At 46.7% G+C, this 19,282-nt stretch overlaps 1 protein-coding gene across 6 annotated transcripts in view; it reads right to left on the bottom strand.

The window, feature by feature from the left end:
- The window catches only part of NASP (nuclear autoantigenic sperm protein), a 38,175-nt gene extending 31,018 nt beyond the window's left edge, over positions 1-7,157 (bottom strand). For all 6 annotated transcript variants that reach the window (XM_031668077.1, XM_031668083.1, XM_031668090.1 and 3 more), the window contains exon 1: positions 6,156-7,157. Coding sequence is in view for 2 of the 6 variants with exons in the window: in XM_031668081.1 (XP_031523941.1) it covers positions 6,156-6,214 (59 nt within the window). In the remaining 4 variants the exon portion in view is untranslated. The remainder of the gene's footprint in view (positions 1-6,155) is intronic.
- Positions 7,158-19,282: the final 12,125 nt, after the last annotated feature.

Raw genomic sequence — 19,282 nt, 5'->3', positions numbered from 1 at the left:
ACTACATTTACAACTATGAAGCTATGACTTCATAGTTTTATGAAGTTCATTATGAATTTTTAGAATGAGTATGAAGCTAGAGGAAATTACAGTGAAATTACTTAGTAATTTGTTTGGAGAAGGCCATTTTAAATCCAGAAATCAGACGGGGTGCAGTGGCTCTCTACTGTAATCCCAACACTTTGTGAGGCCGAGGTGGGAGGACTGTTTAAGCTCAGGGGTTTAAAACCAACCTGGGCATCACAGCAAGACCTGTCTCTACCAAAAATAAAATTAGCTGGGCATGGTGTCTCACCCTATGGTCCCAGCTACTCAGAAAGACTGATGTGGGAAGATTGCTTGAGCCCAGGAGATGGAGGCTGCAGTGAGCTATGATCATACCACTATACTCCAGCCTGGGTGACAGAGCAAGACGCTGTTTCAAATAAATAAATAAGTAAACAAACCAGAAACTATAGGATACTGATAGATTCTACTCCATCTAATCCATTTCACAAAAGGTTAACTTAACAAATATACATAGAATCTTCAGTCAACAGGGAAAAAAAGCCCAATGGGAATAGATTAATGGATTTAATATAAACAAACACCAAAAAAACACAAACACTTGACCACCTGCTACTGCTCATTCTTTTTTTTTTTTTTTTTTTGAGACAGAATCTCGCACTGTGCTCAGGCTGGAGTACAGTGGCATGATCTCAGCTCACTGCAAGCTCTGCCTTCCAGGTTCACGCCATTCTCCTGCCTCAGCCTCCCAAGTAGCTGGGACTACAGGCGCCCCCCACCATGCCCGGCTAATTTTTTTGTATTTTTGTAGAGATGGGGTTTCACCATGTTAGCCAGGATGGTCTCTATCTCCTCACCTCGTGATCCACCCACCTCGGCCTCCCAAAGTGCTGGATTACAGGTGTGAGCCACCGTGCTTGGCCGCTCATTCTTAAGAGGAGGAGTCAAGGCGGGTAGCGGTGGCTCAACCTATCCCAGCACTGAAGCGAAGTGAATCACGAAGATCAAGGTAGAGACCCACAACTAACATGAGTGAAACCCGTCTCTACAAAATACAAAAAACTAACTTGGTCAGCGAAGCATGTAGTCAATACCTGGAGGAAACTGAACAGGAAAATCGCGATGAACAGGCCCGGAGCTTACCGAATAATGGCTGAATCAGCCACTGCACCCCAGCCTGGAAGCATTACAGCGAGACTCCGTCTCAAAAAGAGAAAGAATCAAAAACTATACTTAGAAAGTATGTTTTACCCAGGCGGTGGTGGCTCCACGCCTGTAATCCCAGCGGGAGGCCAAGTCGGTAGGATCCGCAAGGTCAGGAGATCAGACCGGTGAAACCCTTCTCTACTAAAATACAAAAAATTAGCCGAGCGCAGTGGCGCCACCTTGAATCCTACTACCAGAGCTGGGGCAGGAGAATGCGTGAACTTGGGAGGAGGCAGAGCTTGCAGTGTGAGCTAGTAGCATCACTGCACTCCAGCATCAGGGGGACAAATGAGACTCCGTCTCAAAAAAGGAGAATGCTTTACCCATCAAATAGTCAAAGATAGGGTTAAGGAGAAATTGGTGCTCCATACATTGCTAACAAGGAGAAATTCAAGGCTAGGCAGGGTAGCTCATGTATAATCCCTGCACTCTGGAGAACAAAAGGACTGTTTGAGGGCTAGGAGTTCAAGACCAGGCTAAACAACAAAATGAGACCCTCTCTATTTCAAAAGAATTAATTTAAAAAAAAGAAGTGTAGGCTGGGCGTGAGGTGGCTCACGCCTATAATCTGAGGCTGGGAGGCCGGGGTAGGTGGATCACCTGAGGTCAGGAGTTGGAACCCGCCTGGCCAACATGAACCTCATCTCTACTAAAAATACAAAAATTAGCCGGAAGGTATGAGTGGCGGCCTGTAATCCCAGCTATGGGAGACTGAGGCAGGAGAATCACTTGAACCCCTGGAAGTGGAGGCTGCGGTGAGCCAAGATCGCCAGTGCACTCCAGCCTGGGCAACAGAGTGAGGCTTAGTGTGACTACAGTCTGCGCCAGCCCGCGTCTGGCTATTTTTGTATTTTTTGAAACAGAGAGCAGGGGGTTTACCATGTCAGTCGAGCTGGTCTTGAACTCCAGCTTCAAAGTGATTCACCGACAACTTCCCACAGTGTTAAGGATTACCAGCGAGCCACAGCACCTGGCCTTCTTTTTTTTGAATCAGAGTCTTGCTCTAAGGCTAGAGTGCAGTGGCACAATCTCGAGTCACTACAGCCTCCGCCTCGGTTTCAAAGCCATTACAGAAGCCCACCCGCGTAATTTTTTGTAAACTGTCGTCTCAGCTACTTGGGAGGCTGATGCAAAGAATTAAACTAGCCTGGGGAGGCAGAAGTTGCAGTAAGCCAAGATCAGGCCACTACACTCCAGCTTGGGCAACAGAACCGACTCTTTCTCAAAAAAACCAAAATAAAAATAAATAAATAAATTATATAGATACATGAAAAAACAAGACAAACCTCATGGCCTAGAAATGTTGAATAATTAACAAAATGTATGTAATCAATGCATAAAATATAATAATAAGGTACTAGTCTATCTTATTTACTACCATAAAATGCACACAAATTATAAAATGTTAAAATTAGTCCAAAATACACAGACTACATACAAGCACCATCCACAGTTGAAGTATGTAAAATGAACAAACGTGATAAATCATAACTGTGGCGGGCACAGTGGCTCACGAGATGGGCGGATCACCTGAGGTCAGTAGTTAAAGTCACCCTGGCAACATGGCAAAACCCAAAGTGTGGGTGTGGTGTTGCACCTGCAGTCCCAACTACTTGGGGGGAGGCTGAGGCAGGAGGAATGCTTCAACCTGGGAGGCAGAAGTTGCAGTGGCCGAGGAATTATGCCACTGCACTCCACCCCTGGGTGACAAAACTCCCCTCTCAAAAAAAAAAAAGGCCGAGTAGCGGTGGCTCAAGCCTGTAATCCCAGCACTTTGGGAGGCCGAGGCGAGGCGGATCCACAGGTCAGAGATCCCGAGACCATCCTGGCTAACATGGTGAAACCCGTCTCTACTAAAATACAAAAACCTTGAGGCGAGGTGGCTGAGCCTGTAGTCCCAGCTACTGGGAGGCTGAGGCAGGAAGAATATAGGCGTAAACCGGGAGGCAGAGCTTGCAGGTGAGCTGAGATCGGCCACTGCACTCCAGCCTGAAGCTGACAGAAGCGAGACTCCGTCAGAAAAAAAAAAAAAAAAAAAAGAAAAAAAAAACCGAGAACTAGTTAGAAAGCTAAGAATAACAGGATTAATTTAACATTTAGATATACATCTCCTTAAACAATACTGTTTTAATGGCATGAGGGGACAAAAGCCAACCTAAGACTTTTTGCAGATGACAAAACTGTGGTCCAAGATCACTACTGAAGCAATGAAGCTAGTATCAAAGCCAACTGTAAGCCAGGTGAGGTGATGCATACCTGTAGTCCCAGCTACCCAGAAGGCTGAGGTGGAAGGATTGCTTGAGACTAGGAGTTGGGAATCCAGCCTGGGCAACACAGTAAGATCCCCATTTCCTAAATTTAAAAAACCTGAACTGAGGTTTATTTCTCATTCCATTTTTCTTTCTTTCTACTGGTTCGGAAGTTATATTTATTCTTTCAATGTTTATCCTCGAAGTATAATGTACATTCTTACCTAAAGTCTAAATTCAAGTCATTTTCTTTTACCTACCCTTAAACATGAGGACCTTATAAACTTTACATCTAAATGTCCCCACTAACTTACTTAACTGAGGCACATGCTTTCATTGTTCTCTCACACTAATTAGATGGGGAAACGAGGGAATGAAATGAAAATACCAGCCAGGCTTGGTGGCTCACACCGGTAACCTCAGCACTTTCAGAGGCCCAGGTGGGTGGATCCCTTGAGCCTAGGAGTTGGGAGACCAGCTTGGGCAACATGGTGAAACCCGTCTCTATAAAATAAATACTAGAATCAGCTGGGTCTTGTGGTGTGCGCCTGTAATCCCAGCTACTCAGGAGGCTGAGGTGGGAGAATCACTTGAGCCCAGGAGGTAGAGGGTGCAGTGGGCGATGATGGCATCACTGCACTCCAGCCTGGGTGACAGAGACCCTGCCCCCTACCCCACACACACACACACACACACACACACACACACACACACACACACACACCCCCAGCACATATAATTGCTCAGTTTTAGCTTTCAATTTATGGTGTGAGGAACTACTTAAATGGTTTGCTTTCTTGTAGCCACATATAAACTTTCTGTACGTATAACCTGCCAGGAAGCTGAGACTAAGTTCACTAATGACCTAACTCTGGCAAGACACAGGGGACCTGCAAGAGATATTTGTTGCACACTTTTATCTCAAAAAAATAAAAATAAAAAAACACATACACACACCTGCGCAGTGGCTCACACCTGTAACCCCAACACCTTGGGAGACCAAGGCGGGAGGATTGCTTGAGCCCAAGAGTCTGAGACCAGCCTGGGCAACATCAAGACCCTGTATCTACAAAAACTTAGCCAGGCGTGGCGACTGTAGTCCCAAGCTACTAGGGAGGATCACTTGAGCCCAGGAGTTCGAGGTTGCAGTGAGCTATGACCACAACACTGCACTCTAGCCTGGATGTGAGAGCCAGACCCTGTCTGCAAAAACAAAACAAAAACACACACCTGTCAGTGAAATACTGACTGCCAGAGCTATCCAGGAAACATTATAAAAAGGAGCTCTTTTTATAACAGCTATAGTACGACTCTCAAGCCCAATCTATACTGCTCATATCGAATCAATGGGGAAAGAGGCAGGTAATGGGAGTTTGAAATTAAAATTATATTTCCCATGAGTTCCCAGATGATTGTCAGGGTGACTTGAGAACCACTGCTCTACAAGAATGCAGAGAAAACAAAAGGTGGTAAGCAAAGATGTAAGTAAATCTCTAACTATAAGCAAACTAAGACATAATCATGACAGAGTGTAAGCCTATAGAATATCAATTTTAAAAACTTCACAGCAACCATTCCGTTCACAGGGAAGGCAGCTAACCTCTAAAGCGCACAAGATTAGAAAAAGAAAAAAAAAACAGAACCAGATCACTAAAAAAATAAGGCAAGATTGGGAAATCAGACCTACTGTATGGGAAACAGCACTTGTTTCCTTGAACTCATGTAGTGTTTCCCTCCACTGTTCAAAAAATAGATTACGCCTGAGTGGCACTGTGCTGCTTTCAAAGCAATCCTATCTTGTTTCCCTCCAGCCCTTCTCCACTTCGTGCACACTACTGCCGATTCCCTAGCAACCAAACAGTGCTGGTGAGAGCTCCAGACGGCGCTTCCTGAAGACGCTTTGCGTCCGGATAATGTTCCCCCGAACAAGGCAACACCTCCGAAGTCTAAAGAACTACAATCCTCCCCACCACAGGCAGGGGCTCACGGAGTCAAGGGGAGCGATAATTATCTCCCAGCACAAGACGTGAGCGAGGCGTGAGGGACGGAACTAGCCTCACCGGTCCCACAGAATAGTCCAAACGCTCCCGCTGGAGCCGCAGCGGCCCCAAACAATAGAGTTTTCCCGCCTCCTCAAGGCCCCGCCCCCTGCTCCAGAGCCGGCAAGGGTAGCGAACGCTCGCGCGCAAAACCCCGCCCTCAGCAAGGCCCCGCCCACCCCGACCCCTCAGGTCCAGCCTCCTTCCTCGTGCAGGGTTTTTTTTTTTTCTTTTGGCGCCAAATCTCCGTTGGTTATATTCCCGGGTTATCCAGGGACTCTACCCGAGGCACACGCTGGGGACAGAAGGGGAGTGAAGGCCAACTCGTGCGCCAGGGCCCCGCCTCCCGGCCAACCGCCCCGGGCCGGGGGAGGAAGGAGAGGGGCAGGCGATGGATACAGCCGCCGCTGCCCCCGGCAAGATGGCGGCCGCAAAAAGCGGGGCAGGGGGCGCCAGCCGACCGCCGTTACCGCTGGTGCGCGAGGCTCTCAAGCCAGAGGAGGACTGCTCCAGTGACCGGGCCTTCCCGAACAGCGACAGCTGCTCCCGGGAAGTCAAGTACGCCCGCCCACCGGTCTGTCCCTTCTCCGGAGCCCCCGTCCATTTGCCCTCCCCGCGGACTGGCCAGTGCCTCAAGCTTTCCAGTCCCGCTTACTTGTTGGCAGAAACCAGCTCCGCGGCGACGGCGGCAGTAGCTGTGGACTCAGTGGCCATCGTTCCCCTGAGGTGGCGAACCAGCGAACGGAATAGAGCCTGTGAGAAAAACAGGCAATTTGGGACGCCAGAGACTCACTCGGGGACAGAAAATGGCAGATTAGAGACCCCGCGCGGCTGGGGCCCTCTTATATACGAGGGCCCTTCGCCCCGCCCATCCACTTCCGGGTCCTCCCCCTTGGGTTTAAAGGGCCAGGACTCAACACCGCCCCACCATCCGCCTCAGGCCTACCATTATCTAAGGACACCTCCTGCCCTCTCCATATGGCTCCGCGGGGTTGTTTCCCTCCCTAGCCCGCCTTGTCCGATAAACAGCAACTTCCTGCTTCTCCACCAAGTCGCATAAGAACTGGAATCTTGCCACTACAACTCCTGACAGGACGCCCCTGCGGCATCCAGAGACAGGGAAGCCAGTGCTGCTCTCCATGTTTAGGACGAGTAGCCGAGAGTCTCCTTCCGGCCTGGATACTGAGGAAGGTGACTTGGACTTTCTCTCCGTCCTCTGAGTCGTAAAGGACGGACACGCAAGAGCCGAGGACGGGTACTAGCAGCAGCGACTAGAACTGATCTGGGTGAGATCTGGGCCTCAGCAACAACTGACGCAAGAAGATTTTGTTCTAGGATTGGCTACAGCTGAAACTACCGCGCTTGATTCAAAGCTCGGGGCTGCAGCGGAAGGCGGCTGGCTCCTCCCTCTGAACCCGCCCCCTTTGGCTGGCCCAATCCGCTGATGCCATCGTCTTAGGCCCTACCCAGACTCCAAATCTGGCTGGTTTAATGCTCCCAGCGCTTTTCGTCCACTCCTGGCTATGATTTGCTGAGTGACTACTACCTGTAGGGGTACTGTGATTAGACCCTTTAAAGCTATTAGCTATCTTGTTTAATCTTAACAATGCTACTAGTGAGATCGGTGTTAGTCTGTTTCTTAGAAAAATAAGCAAAGGGGCCAGGCGCGGTGGCTCACGCCTGTAATCCCAGCACTTTGGGAGGCCTAGGCTGGTGGATCACGAGGTCAAGAGTTCAAGACCAGCCTGGCCAAGATGGTGAAACCCCGTCTCTACTAAAAAATACAAAAAGTAGCCGGGCGTGGTGGCGGGCGCCTATAATCCCAGCTACTCGGTGAGGCAAGAGAATATTTGAACCCGGGAGGCAGAAGTTGCAGTGAGCCGAGAGCTGGCCACTGCACTCCAACCTGGGCAACAGAGCAAGACTCTGTCTCAAAAATAAATAAATAATAAATAAATAAAATAAATAGGCCAAGTTCCAGCCTGGCCAACATGGTGAAACCCCGTCTCTACTAAAAATAAGAAAATTAGCCAGGCGTGGTGGCAGGCGCCTGTAATCCCAGCTACTCAGGAGGCTAAGGCAGGAGAATCACTTGAACCTGGGAGGCAGAGGTTGCAGGGAGCCGAGATCTCGCCACTGCACTCCAGCCTGGGCAACAGAGCGAGACTCCATCTCAAAAAAAAAAAAAAAACAGGTCAGGGAGGTGTGACTTGTTCAGAAAGTTGCAAGACAAGTCAGTTATGGAAAGCAGTGTGCCTCATTTCCTGCAACTGGCTGACTGAAAAATAACTGGCAGGCTAAAAAGCTGCACTTCCTCACACCTGGAACATCATCCATTCCTTTTCACCATGGCCCAGTCTATGCTGATCAGAGTAGGGGTTTTTATTTCCTTTTAGGTTCCAGCATATTGGGAGAGATTCCTGGAGAGGATTCTTATTCCAATCTGTTACGGCTCGAAGAGGTTGAAATCTTTGGGGCTAGAGAGCTGGACATGAAAATGCCAATTCCTATGGCAAACACATGTGGGCTCTTCCGTTATTAGCTAGGTGACGTGAGCCAGGTCTGGTAACCAGGATTGTAATCGAATAGCTGGGATTAAGGTTAAGTGTGAAATGAGGACATATTAGTAGCCACCTCTTAAGGACATTTTGAGAATTACAGGTAATTAGCACTGTGTCGGATTCATGCTAAGCACTCATTGAATGGCTTACCACAGTCTGATGACATCGTAAATGGAGGGTGTGGGGAGGGGAGATCTCTACAAACTCCTTGCAGCCAAGGTTAGGTCCTGAGAAAAACTTTGCAATTGCTAGTGTGACCGATTCATCCATTAAATTAACATTCACTGAGTAACTATGAGATACAAGACTTTGTACTAGGTTCTGGGGACAAAAGACATGGACTCTACCTTTGAGGAACTCAGATAAATATATTTTGAAATATATTTTGCCGGGCGCGGTGGCTCAAGCCCATAATCCCAGCACTTTGGGAGGCCGAGGCGGGTGGATCACGAGGTCAGGAGATCGAGACTATCCTGGCTAACATGGTGAAACCCCGTCTCTACTAAAAATACAAAAAACTAGCTGGGCGTGGTGGCGGGCGCCTGTAGTCCCAGCTACTTGGGAGGCTGAGGCGGGAGAATGGCGTGAACCCGGGAGGCGGAGCTTGCAGTGAGCCCAGATCAGGCCACTGCACTCCAGCCTGGGAGACACAGCGAGACTCCATCTCAAAAAAAAAAAAAAAAGAAATATATTTTAGGCTGGGCGTGGTGGCAGTCGCCTGTAATCCCAGCACTTTGGAAGGCCAAGGCAGGTGGATCACTTAAGGTCAGGAGTTCAAGACCAGATTAGCCAACACAGTGAAACCCCATCTGTACTAAAAATACAAAAATTAGCCGGGAGTGGTGGCAGCTGCCTGTAATCCCAGCTACTGGGGAGGCTGAGGCAAGAGCACCCCTTGACCCCAGGAGTTGGAGGCTGCAGTGAGCTGAGATTGTACTACTACACTCCAGCCTGGGTGACAGTGAGACTCCATCTCAAAAAAAATAAATAGCTGGGTGCAATGGCTCACGCCTGTAATCCCAACACTTTGGGAGGCCAAGGCGGGTGGATCACAAGGTCAGGAGATGAGACCATCCAAGCCAACATGGTAAAAACCCATCTGTACTAAAAATTCAAAAATTAGCTGGATGTGGTGGCAGGGGCCTGTAGTCCCAGCTACTCAGGAGGCTGCGGCAGGAGAATCACTTGAACCCAGGAGGTGGAGGTTGCAGTGAGCTGAGATTGCACCTCTGCACTCCAGCCTGGGTGACAGAGTGAGACTCTGTCTCAAAAATAAATAATAAATAAATAAAAATAAGGCCAGGCCCAGTGGCTCACGCCTGTAATCCCAGCAGTTTGGGAGGCTGAGGCAGGCGTGAATCACCTGAGGTCAGGAGTCTGAGACCAAAATCAAACTTCAGTTTCACAATTGTCTTTCCTGACACCTGGCTTTTCAAATACTTCAGAAGGGCCCCTGCAGTGTCCAGAAAAGAGAGGTAAACAGGATTATTTGAAACATTTAGGTACATGGGACTATGTTCAATCTTCTTTAGGTTATATTTTGGTGAATAATACATATTCTGAAATTGTAGGGAATTTCTAAAATTCTAATGTCTGAGTATATGCTCTCAATCATAATTAAGTTTTGTAAACCATGGAGATAATCAAACTTCTTTGTCAATTGTGCTTCTAAGTGTAACTACCCTGAACATTTTGTTATTCACAGATAATTGTTGTTTTGTTTTAATCCTTTTCAAAACATGGTTTATAATAAGCTATAAAACTTTGACAGGTACTCTCAAATACAGGTTTCTGATAACTTTGGAGATTGTGACATTGGAATAAAGGAAAAACATACAAGATTCATGAAGAGCTAAAATGTTCATAAATATCAAGTAAAACAAGAGTTCAATGAATGTACTCAAGAAACTGAAGCAAACTTTTTAACTTTTGCTTGGAATATTGCTGATCCTTGTTTTGTTTTTCGGAGTCAAGGAAACTTATTTTGAACTATTTATGGCCTTTCATAAATTGAATAAGGTATACTCTTGTGACCAAAATCTAGAGCATGTTTTTTGTTTCTCTCTGCCTTGTTCCTCTGGAATTTGGAAACTATCTGTGAGTATTCTTTTTTGTTTGTTTTTTGAGATGAAGTCTCATTCTTGTCCCCCAGGCACAAGTGCAATGTCACGATCTCGGCTCACTGTAACCTCTGCCTCCCGGGTTCAAGCGATTCTCCTGCCTCAGCCTCCCGAGTAGCTGGGATTACAGGCGCCTGCCACCACGCCTGGCTAATTTTTATATTTTTAGTAGAGATGGGGTTTCACCATGTTGGCCAGGCTGGTCTCAAACCCTTGACCTCAGGTGATCCGCTCACCTCGGCCTCCCAAAGTGCTGGAATTACAGGCGTGAGCCACTGCACCCGACCTCTGTGAGTATTTTTAACTTGTGGTAATATAGTTGTTTACATCAGTGCAGTAAGAATCCATTTTCTTTTGCAACAGGATGCAATTGGAGAAACTGGTTGTTTTACCAAGGCTTTGAATGCAAGGGTATGCTTCCCTTTAAGCAGTCAAGCTCGAGTTGCAGAGCCAAAAAAATCCCCCTGGGGAAAAAACTGGCTTCATACCCTTGCCTACACAGTCCCTGTGCAGGATTCCTGACCTGTGGTCAGTAAAGAATGCCACTTTTTTTTTTTTTTTTTTTGAGACAGAGTTTCGCTCTGTTGCCCAGACTGGAGTGCAGTGACATGATCTTGGCTCAATGCAACCTCCATCTCCCAGGTTCAAGCTATTCTCCTGCCTCAGCCTCCTGAGTAGCTGGGACTACAGGCATGTGGCACCACACCCGGCTAATTTTTTTTTGTATTTTTGGTAGAGACGGGGTTTCACCATGTCAGCCAGGGATGGTCTCAATCTCCTGACCTTGTGATCCGCCCGCCTCGGCCTCCCAAAGTGCTGGGATTACAGGCGTGAGCCACCGTGCCCAGCCAAGAATGTCACTTTCTAACTGGCCCAGGAGTTCCAAGTTTATCTTGGGACCTTAAGAGAAGAGGATCACCCAACTCACAGGTATTTGAGGATAAAAACCCTTGGCTGGGCTGGGCTTTAAAAGGTCTTCTCTAAGAGTCCTTGTGAAACAGAGTTGCATCAAAGCCAATGTAAAAGGCCTATGTAGAAATAGTTATTCTTTTTTTTTTTTTGAGACGGAGTCTCGCTCTGTCGCCCAGGCTGGAGTGCAGTGGCGCGATCTCAGCTCACTGCAAGCTCCGCCTCCCGGGTTCCCGCCATTCTCCTGCCTCAGCCTCCCGAGTAGCTGGGACTACAGGCGCCCACAACCGCGCCCGGCTAATTTTTTGTATTTTTAGTAGAGACGGGGTTTCACCGTGGTCTCGATCTCCTGACCTTGTGATCCGCCCGCCTCGGCCTCCCAAAGTGCTGGGATTACAGGCGTGAGCCACCGCGCCCGGCCAGAAATAGTTATTCTTGCTGCACTGTATGCAACTAATTAGGCCAACTATAAGACTAAAGTCTATTTTGCAAACAACTCAGTCCTATCATGATTTTTCAACAAAAATGAGAACTGGTAACAAAAGAAAATTTGAAAAAAAAAAAAATGAGGACTGCTAAGAAAGAAATTATGTTTCAAAACGTATACATATGTCATTAAATTATTTTTGTTTGTTTGTTTTATTTGTTTTTTGAGATGGAGTCTTGCTCTGTTGCCAGGCTGGAGCGCAGTGGCACGATCTCGGCTCACTGCAACCTCTGCCCCCAGGGTTCAAGCAATCCTCCTGCCTCAGCCTCCTGAGTAGCTGGAACTACAGGTGCGCACCACCACAGCTAATTTTTGAATTTTTAGTAGAGATGGGGTTTCACCATGTTGGCCAGGATGGTCTGGATAACTTGACCTCATGATCCACCCACCTTGGCCTCCCAAAGTGCTGGGATTACAGGCATGAGCCACTGCGCCCAGCTTCATTTGTCATTAAATTCTAAACTCATTAGTTGTTTTTAAGTCTTTGCCTACATTTTAGACTAACCCTGCTTGTTCCTGTGAACCAACCAGCAATCTCCAGCTACAACTCAGAAAGAACAAAAGGGATGAGTAATGTAGAAATCTGAATCAATATTCTGGTTCTGAGCAATTATACATCAAATCCCGCCCGGCAATGAGAATAAATAGGGCGCCCATCACCCGGAGGTTTCCTTTTTGGAAAGCAAGACCAAGGGAGCTAACCAAAGACAAGCACCATGCACCCAAATCCTAGCAGGCATAACTATAGCCTCCAGTTATCTGGGTGTGTCACAAGACATCTTTTCTCTCCCTTGTTACAGGAGGACTCAATTCCACAGCTTCACTTTAGCGTTTGGCTCACGATAAAGAGTCCGTGCAACTCCCTCCAAGACACATTTTTGTCTCAAACTCAATTCCAAGCTTCGGATCAAAGCCCTAGGAAAGAAGACTGGATCTGAGGGATCCAGAGGAAGATGACAATGGAAGTTAAAAGGCACGGCACAGGCCGGGCGCGGTGGCTCAAGCCTGTAATCCCAGCACTTTGGGAGGCCGAGGCGGGTGGATCGCGAGGTCAGGAGATCGAGACCATCCGGGCTAACATGGTGAAACCCCGTCTCTACTAAAAATACAAAAAACTAGCCGGGCGTGGTGGCGGGCGCCTGTAGTCCCAGCTACTCGGAGGCTGAGGCAGGAGAATGGCGTGAACCTGGGAGGCGGAGCTTGCAGTGAGCCGAGATCGCGCCACTGCACTCCAGCCTGGGTGACACAGCGCGAGACTCCGTCTCAAAAAAAAAAAAAAAAAAAAAAAAAAAAAAGGCACGGCACAGGTGAGTGTGGCTGACTCCTGCCGGTTAAGCCAAGCTTCCTGTTTCATGAATAAAAGTCATGCTAGTATCCATGGCATAAAGGAAGTCTAGGGAATTCAAGGCTACTGACAGCAGGGGAGATAAGGCATATGTGGGTAGAGTGAATAATTCCCACCCCCAGCCCCCCTAGTTAACATGGGCAAAAGCCTCTTTAACACCCATGGGTGGCATGCTGTTGCAGTCACCAGAACTCAGGGACACAAGGATGGTGGAAAGAAAAAGGAATGCCTCACTTTCCCTCCCTCACATACCCCAGGTATTTGCTAGGAAGAGAAAGGAACCAGGGGTGCCTGCTTCCCTCTTTCTGGATGAGTAGCCATTCACCTTTAGTTTGTATTTCTTTTGAGTGCATCTTGAACTCCTGGGACTCCTTTGAAAAAACACTTTTTTTTCTTTTTCCTCCCCTGTTCTCTCTTTACAAATAGGTAATTGTGTCTCCACACGACAGGATACTCCCCTCAGATACATCCTCCAAACTGAGAAAGAGTTAATTTCCCGAACTTTAAAGTGGCTGACTTAGGATTGGGCCCAGGGGAAGGGAACCCAGAAGCCTGACATGCCAGCAAAAGGGTAAAAGTGTTTTTACCAGCTGGGCTTTTGGCCTCCCTCCCCCATGCAAACTGGTAAAGGGTCTCAGAATTTTTCACCTGTCCTTACCCTTGTTTTAGTTTTGACACATGTTTTCTAATAACCCAGTTTGTCTCTTCTCAGCTTCAGGTCATCAAACTCCAAACAGACATGCAACCAGAGCCTTGGATGATGGCCCCTTCTGCAGGGGACCCTAAGATAGGCCTCTGAGGGAGATCTGACTGCCATCTTCCCAAAACAGCACCCCTGCCAGCAGGAAGCAGTTAAGATCGGTCTTTGTCCTTAGCCTCACTCTAAGGGCAGTTAGATGTACTTCTTTAGATGGGGAAATGAGACAGCCAAGTATAAAGGAGTTCCCAGAGAACCTCTAACTGGCCTGTGCACTGGGAGAATGGGGTGGAGCCATGGAAGTTCACGCTGTTTGCAGTGGGGAGGAGCCTGGCCCCTCCTGTTCCTGTGAGGAACCTGGGATTCAATCTGTGAGATGAGGGCCTGTTAACAGGAATCCCTCTCTTGCTTTGCTGTGTTGTTTTTCCTTTTTCCCCAATAAATTCCATCCTCCTTGCCCCTCAAAGTTTCTGCGAGCCTAATCTTTCCTGTTCATGTGAAAAGAACCTGGATTTTCCTACAACCACAGTGATTAGACAAAGATGTCTGTTGCTAATTTTTCAGGTAAGTTGTTAACAACAACAAAATAGACATTTGCTATAGAGAATGTTAATGTTAGGCAGGGTGAGATGTTTGAGTCAAGACTAATTTCTGAACAGTCTGGAAAAGAAATAAAGTAATCCCATTTACAACAGCTACAAATAAAATCAAATACCTAGGAATTAGCTTAACCAAAGAAAAAAATATCTATATTGAAAACCATAAAACACAAAGTAAATTGAAGAGGACACAAAAAAATGGAAAGATACTCCATGTTCATGAATTGGAAGAATCAATATTGTTAAAATGTCCATAGTACTGAAAGCAATCTATAGATTCAATGTAATCACTATCAAAATATCAGTAACATTCTTTACAGAAATGGAAAAAACAATCATAAAATTTATATGGAACCACAAAAGACCCAGAATAGCCAAAGCTATACTAAGCAAAAAGAACAAAACTGAAGGAATCACATTATCTTACTTCAAATTTTGTTACAGAGCTATAGTAACCAAAACAGCATGGTACTGGCATAAAAACAGACATATAGACCAATGGAACAGAATAGAGGACTCAGAAACAAATCCAAACACCTACAGTGAACTCACTGTCAACAAAGGTGCCAAGAACACATACTGGGGAAAAGACAGTTTCTTCAATAAATGGTGCTGGGAAAACAGGATATCCATATGCATTATATCCATAGACCCCTATCTCTCACCATATACAAAAATTAAATCAAAATGAATTAAAGACTTAAATCTAAGACCTTGAGATATGAAACGACTATAAGAAAACACCGGAGAAACTCTCCAGGACATTGATCTGGGTAAAATTTCTTGAGTAATACCCCACAAGCACAGGCAACCAAAGTAAAAATGGACAAATGGGATCACATCTAGTTAAAAAGCCTCTGTACAGCATAGGAAATAATCAATAAAGTGAAGAGATAATCCACAGAATGGGAAAAAAATATTTGCAAACTACCTCTCTTACAAGGGATTAATAACCAGAATATATAAGGAGGTCAAACAACTCTATGGGAAAAAATCTAATCCAGTGAAAACAGGCAAAACATTTGAATAGACATTTCTCAAAAGAAGACATACAAATGGAAAACAGGCATATGAAAAGGTGCTCAACATCACGGATCATCAGAGAAATGCAAATCAAAGCTACAATGAGATATCATCTCACCCCAGTTAAAATGGCTTATATCCAAAAGATTGGCAATAACAAATGCTGGTGAGGATGTGGAGAAAAGGGAACCCTCAAACACTGTTGGTGGGAATGTAAATTAGTGCAACCACTATGGAGAACATTTTAGAGGTTTCTTAAAAACTAAAAATAGAGCTACGATATGATCCAGCAATCTCACTGCTGAGTATATACCCAAAAGAAGGGAAATCAGTGTATCAGAGAGATCTGCACGTCCGTGTTTGTTGCAGCACTGTTCACAAAGATTTGGAAGCAGCTGGGTGCAGCGGCTCAGACCTGTAATCCCAACACTTTGGCAGGCCAAGAACCTAGGAGTCTTGAACCTAGGAGTTCAAAACCAGTTTGGGAGGGCCAGGTGCGATGACTCACGCCTGTAATCCTAGCACTTTGGCAGGCCAAGGCGGGCAGATCACTGAAGGTCAAGAGTTCAAGACCCACCTGGCCAACATGGGGAAACCCCATCCCTACCAAAAATACAAAAAATGAGCCAGGTGTCTTGACGGGCACTTGTAATCCCAGCTACTCGGGAGACTGAGGCAGGAGAATCGCTTGAACCTGGGAGGTGGAGGTTGCAATGAGCTGAGATGGCGCCACTGCACTCCAGCCTGGGTGACAGAGCGAGACTCCATCACAAAACAAACAAACAAACAAAAAACAGCCTGGGCAACATAAGGAGACCTCATCTCTACAAAAATTAAAAAAAAAAAAAAATTATCCACATGAGATGGTGCATACCTGTGGTCCCAGCTACTCAGAAGGCTGAGGTGGGAGGATTGCTTGAGCCTAAGAGGAAGATTTGGAAGCAACCTAAGTGTCCTTTAACAGATGAAGGATACAGAAAATGTGGTACTTATACACGAAGGAGCCATAAAAACGAATGAATCCTGTTATTTGCAACAATATGGATGAAACTGGAGGTCATTATGCTAATGAAATAAGCAAGGCACAGAAATACAAACATCACATGTTCTCACTTATTTGTGGGATCTGAAAAATTTTTTTTTAATGAATTCATGGAGATAGAGGGTAGAAGGATGGTTATCAAAGGCTGGGAAAGGTAGTTGGGGGCTGTGGGAGGTGTGGATGGTTAATGGTTACAAAAAATAGTTAGAATAAATAAGCCCTAGTATTTGATAGCACAACAAGGTGACTATAATCAATTATAATTTAATTGTACATTTTAAAATAACTAAGGGTATAATTAGTTTGTAACACAAAGGGTAAATACTTGAGGGGATGGATACCCCATTTACTCTGATGTGTTATTATGCATTGCATGAGACGGGGTGTGGTGGCTCATGCCTGTAATCCCAGCACTTCGAGAGGCTGAGGCAGGAGAGCTCCTTCAGCTCAGGAGTTCAAGACCAGCCTGGTCAACATGGCGAAAACCATTCTCTTCTAAAAATACAAAAATTAGCCAGGCTTGGTGGCAGGCGCCTGTATTCACAGCTACTCGGGAGGCTGAGGCAGGAGAATCACTTGAACTGGGGAGGCGGAGGTTACAGTGAGCCAAGATTGCGCCACCGCATTCCAGCCTGGGTGACAGAGCAAGACTCCATCTCAGAAAATAATAATAATAGGCTGGGCGCGGTGGCTCATGCCTGTAATCCTAGCACTCTGGGAGGCCGAGGCGGGCGGATCACGAGGTCAGGAGATCGAGATCATCCTGGCTAACACAGTAGAAACCCCGTCTCTATTAAAAAAATACAAAAAATTAGCCGGGCGCAGGAAGGGCTTCGTAGTCCCAGCTACTCAGGAGGCTGAGGCAGGAGAGTGGTGGAACCTGGGAGGCAGAGCTTGCAGTGAACCAAGATTGCACCACTGTACTCCAGCCTGGCTAAGGTAGAGCCAGACTCCTGTCCCAAAAAAAAAAAAAAAAAAAAAAAAAAGAAAATAATAATAATAATAATAATAATAAACCGGGTGCAGTGGCTCACGCCTGTAATCCCAACACTTTGGGAGGCCCAGGCAGGCGGATCACGAGGACAGGAGATCCAGACCATCCTGGCTAACATGGTAAAACCCCGTCTCTACTAAAAATACAAAAAATTAGCCAGGCGTGGTGGCGGGCGCCTGTAGTCACAGTTACTCAAAGTCCTAGCTACTCGGGAGGCTGAGGCAGGAGAATGGCGTGAACTTGGGAGGCAGAGCTTGCAGTGAGCTGAGATCGCGCCACTGCACTCCAGCCTGGGTGACAGAGCCAGACTCTGTCTCAAAAATAAATAAATAAATAATTAATAAATAAATAATAATTTCTGGCTGGGTACAGCAGCTCATGCCTATAATCCCAGCACTTTGGGAGGCTGAGGTGGGCGGATCACGAGGTCAGGAGTCTAAGACCAGCCTGGCCAACACAGTGAAACTCCATCTCTACTAAATATACAAAAAATTAGGCCGGGCGCGGTGGCTCAAGCCTGTAATCCCAGCACTTTGGGAGGCCGAGGCGGGTGGATCATGAGGTCAGGAGATCGAGACCATCCTGGCTAACATGGTGAAACCCTGTCTCTACTAAAAATACAAAAAATTAGCTGCGCGTGGTCATGGGCGCCTGTAATTCCAGCTACTCCGGAGGCTCAGGCAGGAGAATCACATGAACCTGGGAGGCGGAGGTGGCAGTGAGCAGAGATCACGCCACTGACAGTGCAATTTTTTTTTTCTTTGAGATGGAGTCTTGCTCTGTTGCCAGGCTGGAGTGCAGTGGCGCGATCTTGGTTTACTGCAACCTCCACCTCCCAGGTTCAAGCAATCCTCCTGTCTCAGCCTCTTGAGTAGCTGGGACTGCAGGCGCCCGCCACCAAGCCCAGCTAATTTTTTTCTATTTTTAGTAGAAACAGGGTTTCACTGTGTTAGCCAGGATGGTCTTGATCTCCTGGCCTCGTGATCCTCTTGCCTCGGCCTCCCAAAGTCCTGGGATTACAAGCATGAGCCACCGTGCCCGACTGGCTCTGTCATTTAAAAAAAAAAAAAAGACTAACTTCCAACATGCTTTCATGCTTTCTTCCACCTCCTTTTGATCCATTTGATCCACTCCTCTAATCCATTGTTTCTACTGAACTGGAGTGGTTTTTGTATTTTTTTCTTTTTTTTTTTTTTTTTTTTTTTTGAGACACAGTCTGTCACCCAGGCTGGGGTGCAGTGGTACAATAATGGCTCACTGCAGCGTCAGTCTCCCCAGGCTCAGGTGATCCTCCCACCTCAGCCTCCCAACTAGCTGGGACTATAGGTGTATGCCACCATGCCCAGCTAATTTCTGCATTTTTTGTAGAGACAGGATTTTGCCATGAAGCCCAGGCTAGTCCCAAACTCCTAGGCTCAAGCAATCAGCCTTCTTCAGCCTCCCAAAGTAGTAGGATTACAGGCATGAGCCACCATGCTGTTGTAAGGCACAAATTATGACATGTTACTCCTGCTGAAAACTCTTCCATCGTTTCCCATTGCATTAAGGGAAAAAAAGAAAAAAAACTTGGAGCTGGGTGCAGTGACTCACACCTATAATCCTAGCACTTTGGGAGGCCAAGACAGAAGGATCCCTTGAGCCCAGGAGTTCAAGATCAGACTAGGCAACATCACAACACACTATCTCAAAAAAAAAATTATATATATATATTTTTTTGGAGATGGAGTTTTGCTCTTGTTGCCCAGGCTGGAGTGCAATGGCACGATCTCGATTCACCACAACCTTCGCCTCCTGGTTCAAGTGATTCTCCTGCTTCAGCCTCCCGAGTAGCTGGGATTACAGGCATGTGCCACCATGCCCGGCTAATTTTGTATTTTTAGTAGAAATGGGGTTTCTCCATGTTGGTCAGGCTGGTCTCAAACTCCCGACCTCAGGTGATCCACCCACCTCGGCCTCCCAAAGTGCTGGGATTACAGGCGTGAGCCACCACACCCAGCCAAAAATA

This window comes from Papio anubis, chromosome 1, assembly GCF_008728515.1.
Source record: "Papio anubis isolate 15944 chromosome 1, Panubis1.0, whole genome shotgun sequence".
Classification (NCBI taxonomy): Eukaryota; Metazoa; Chordata; class Mammalia; order Primates; family Cercopithecidae; genus Papio; species Papio anubis.
The sequence above is the reverse complement of the archived record's forward strand: the minus strand, read 5'-3'. Positions and strand labels throughout refer to the sequence as shown.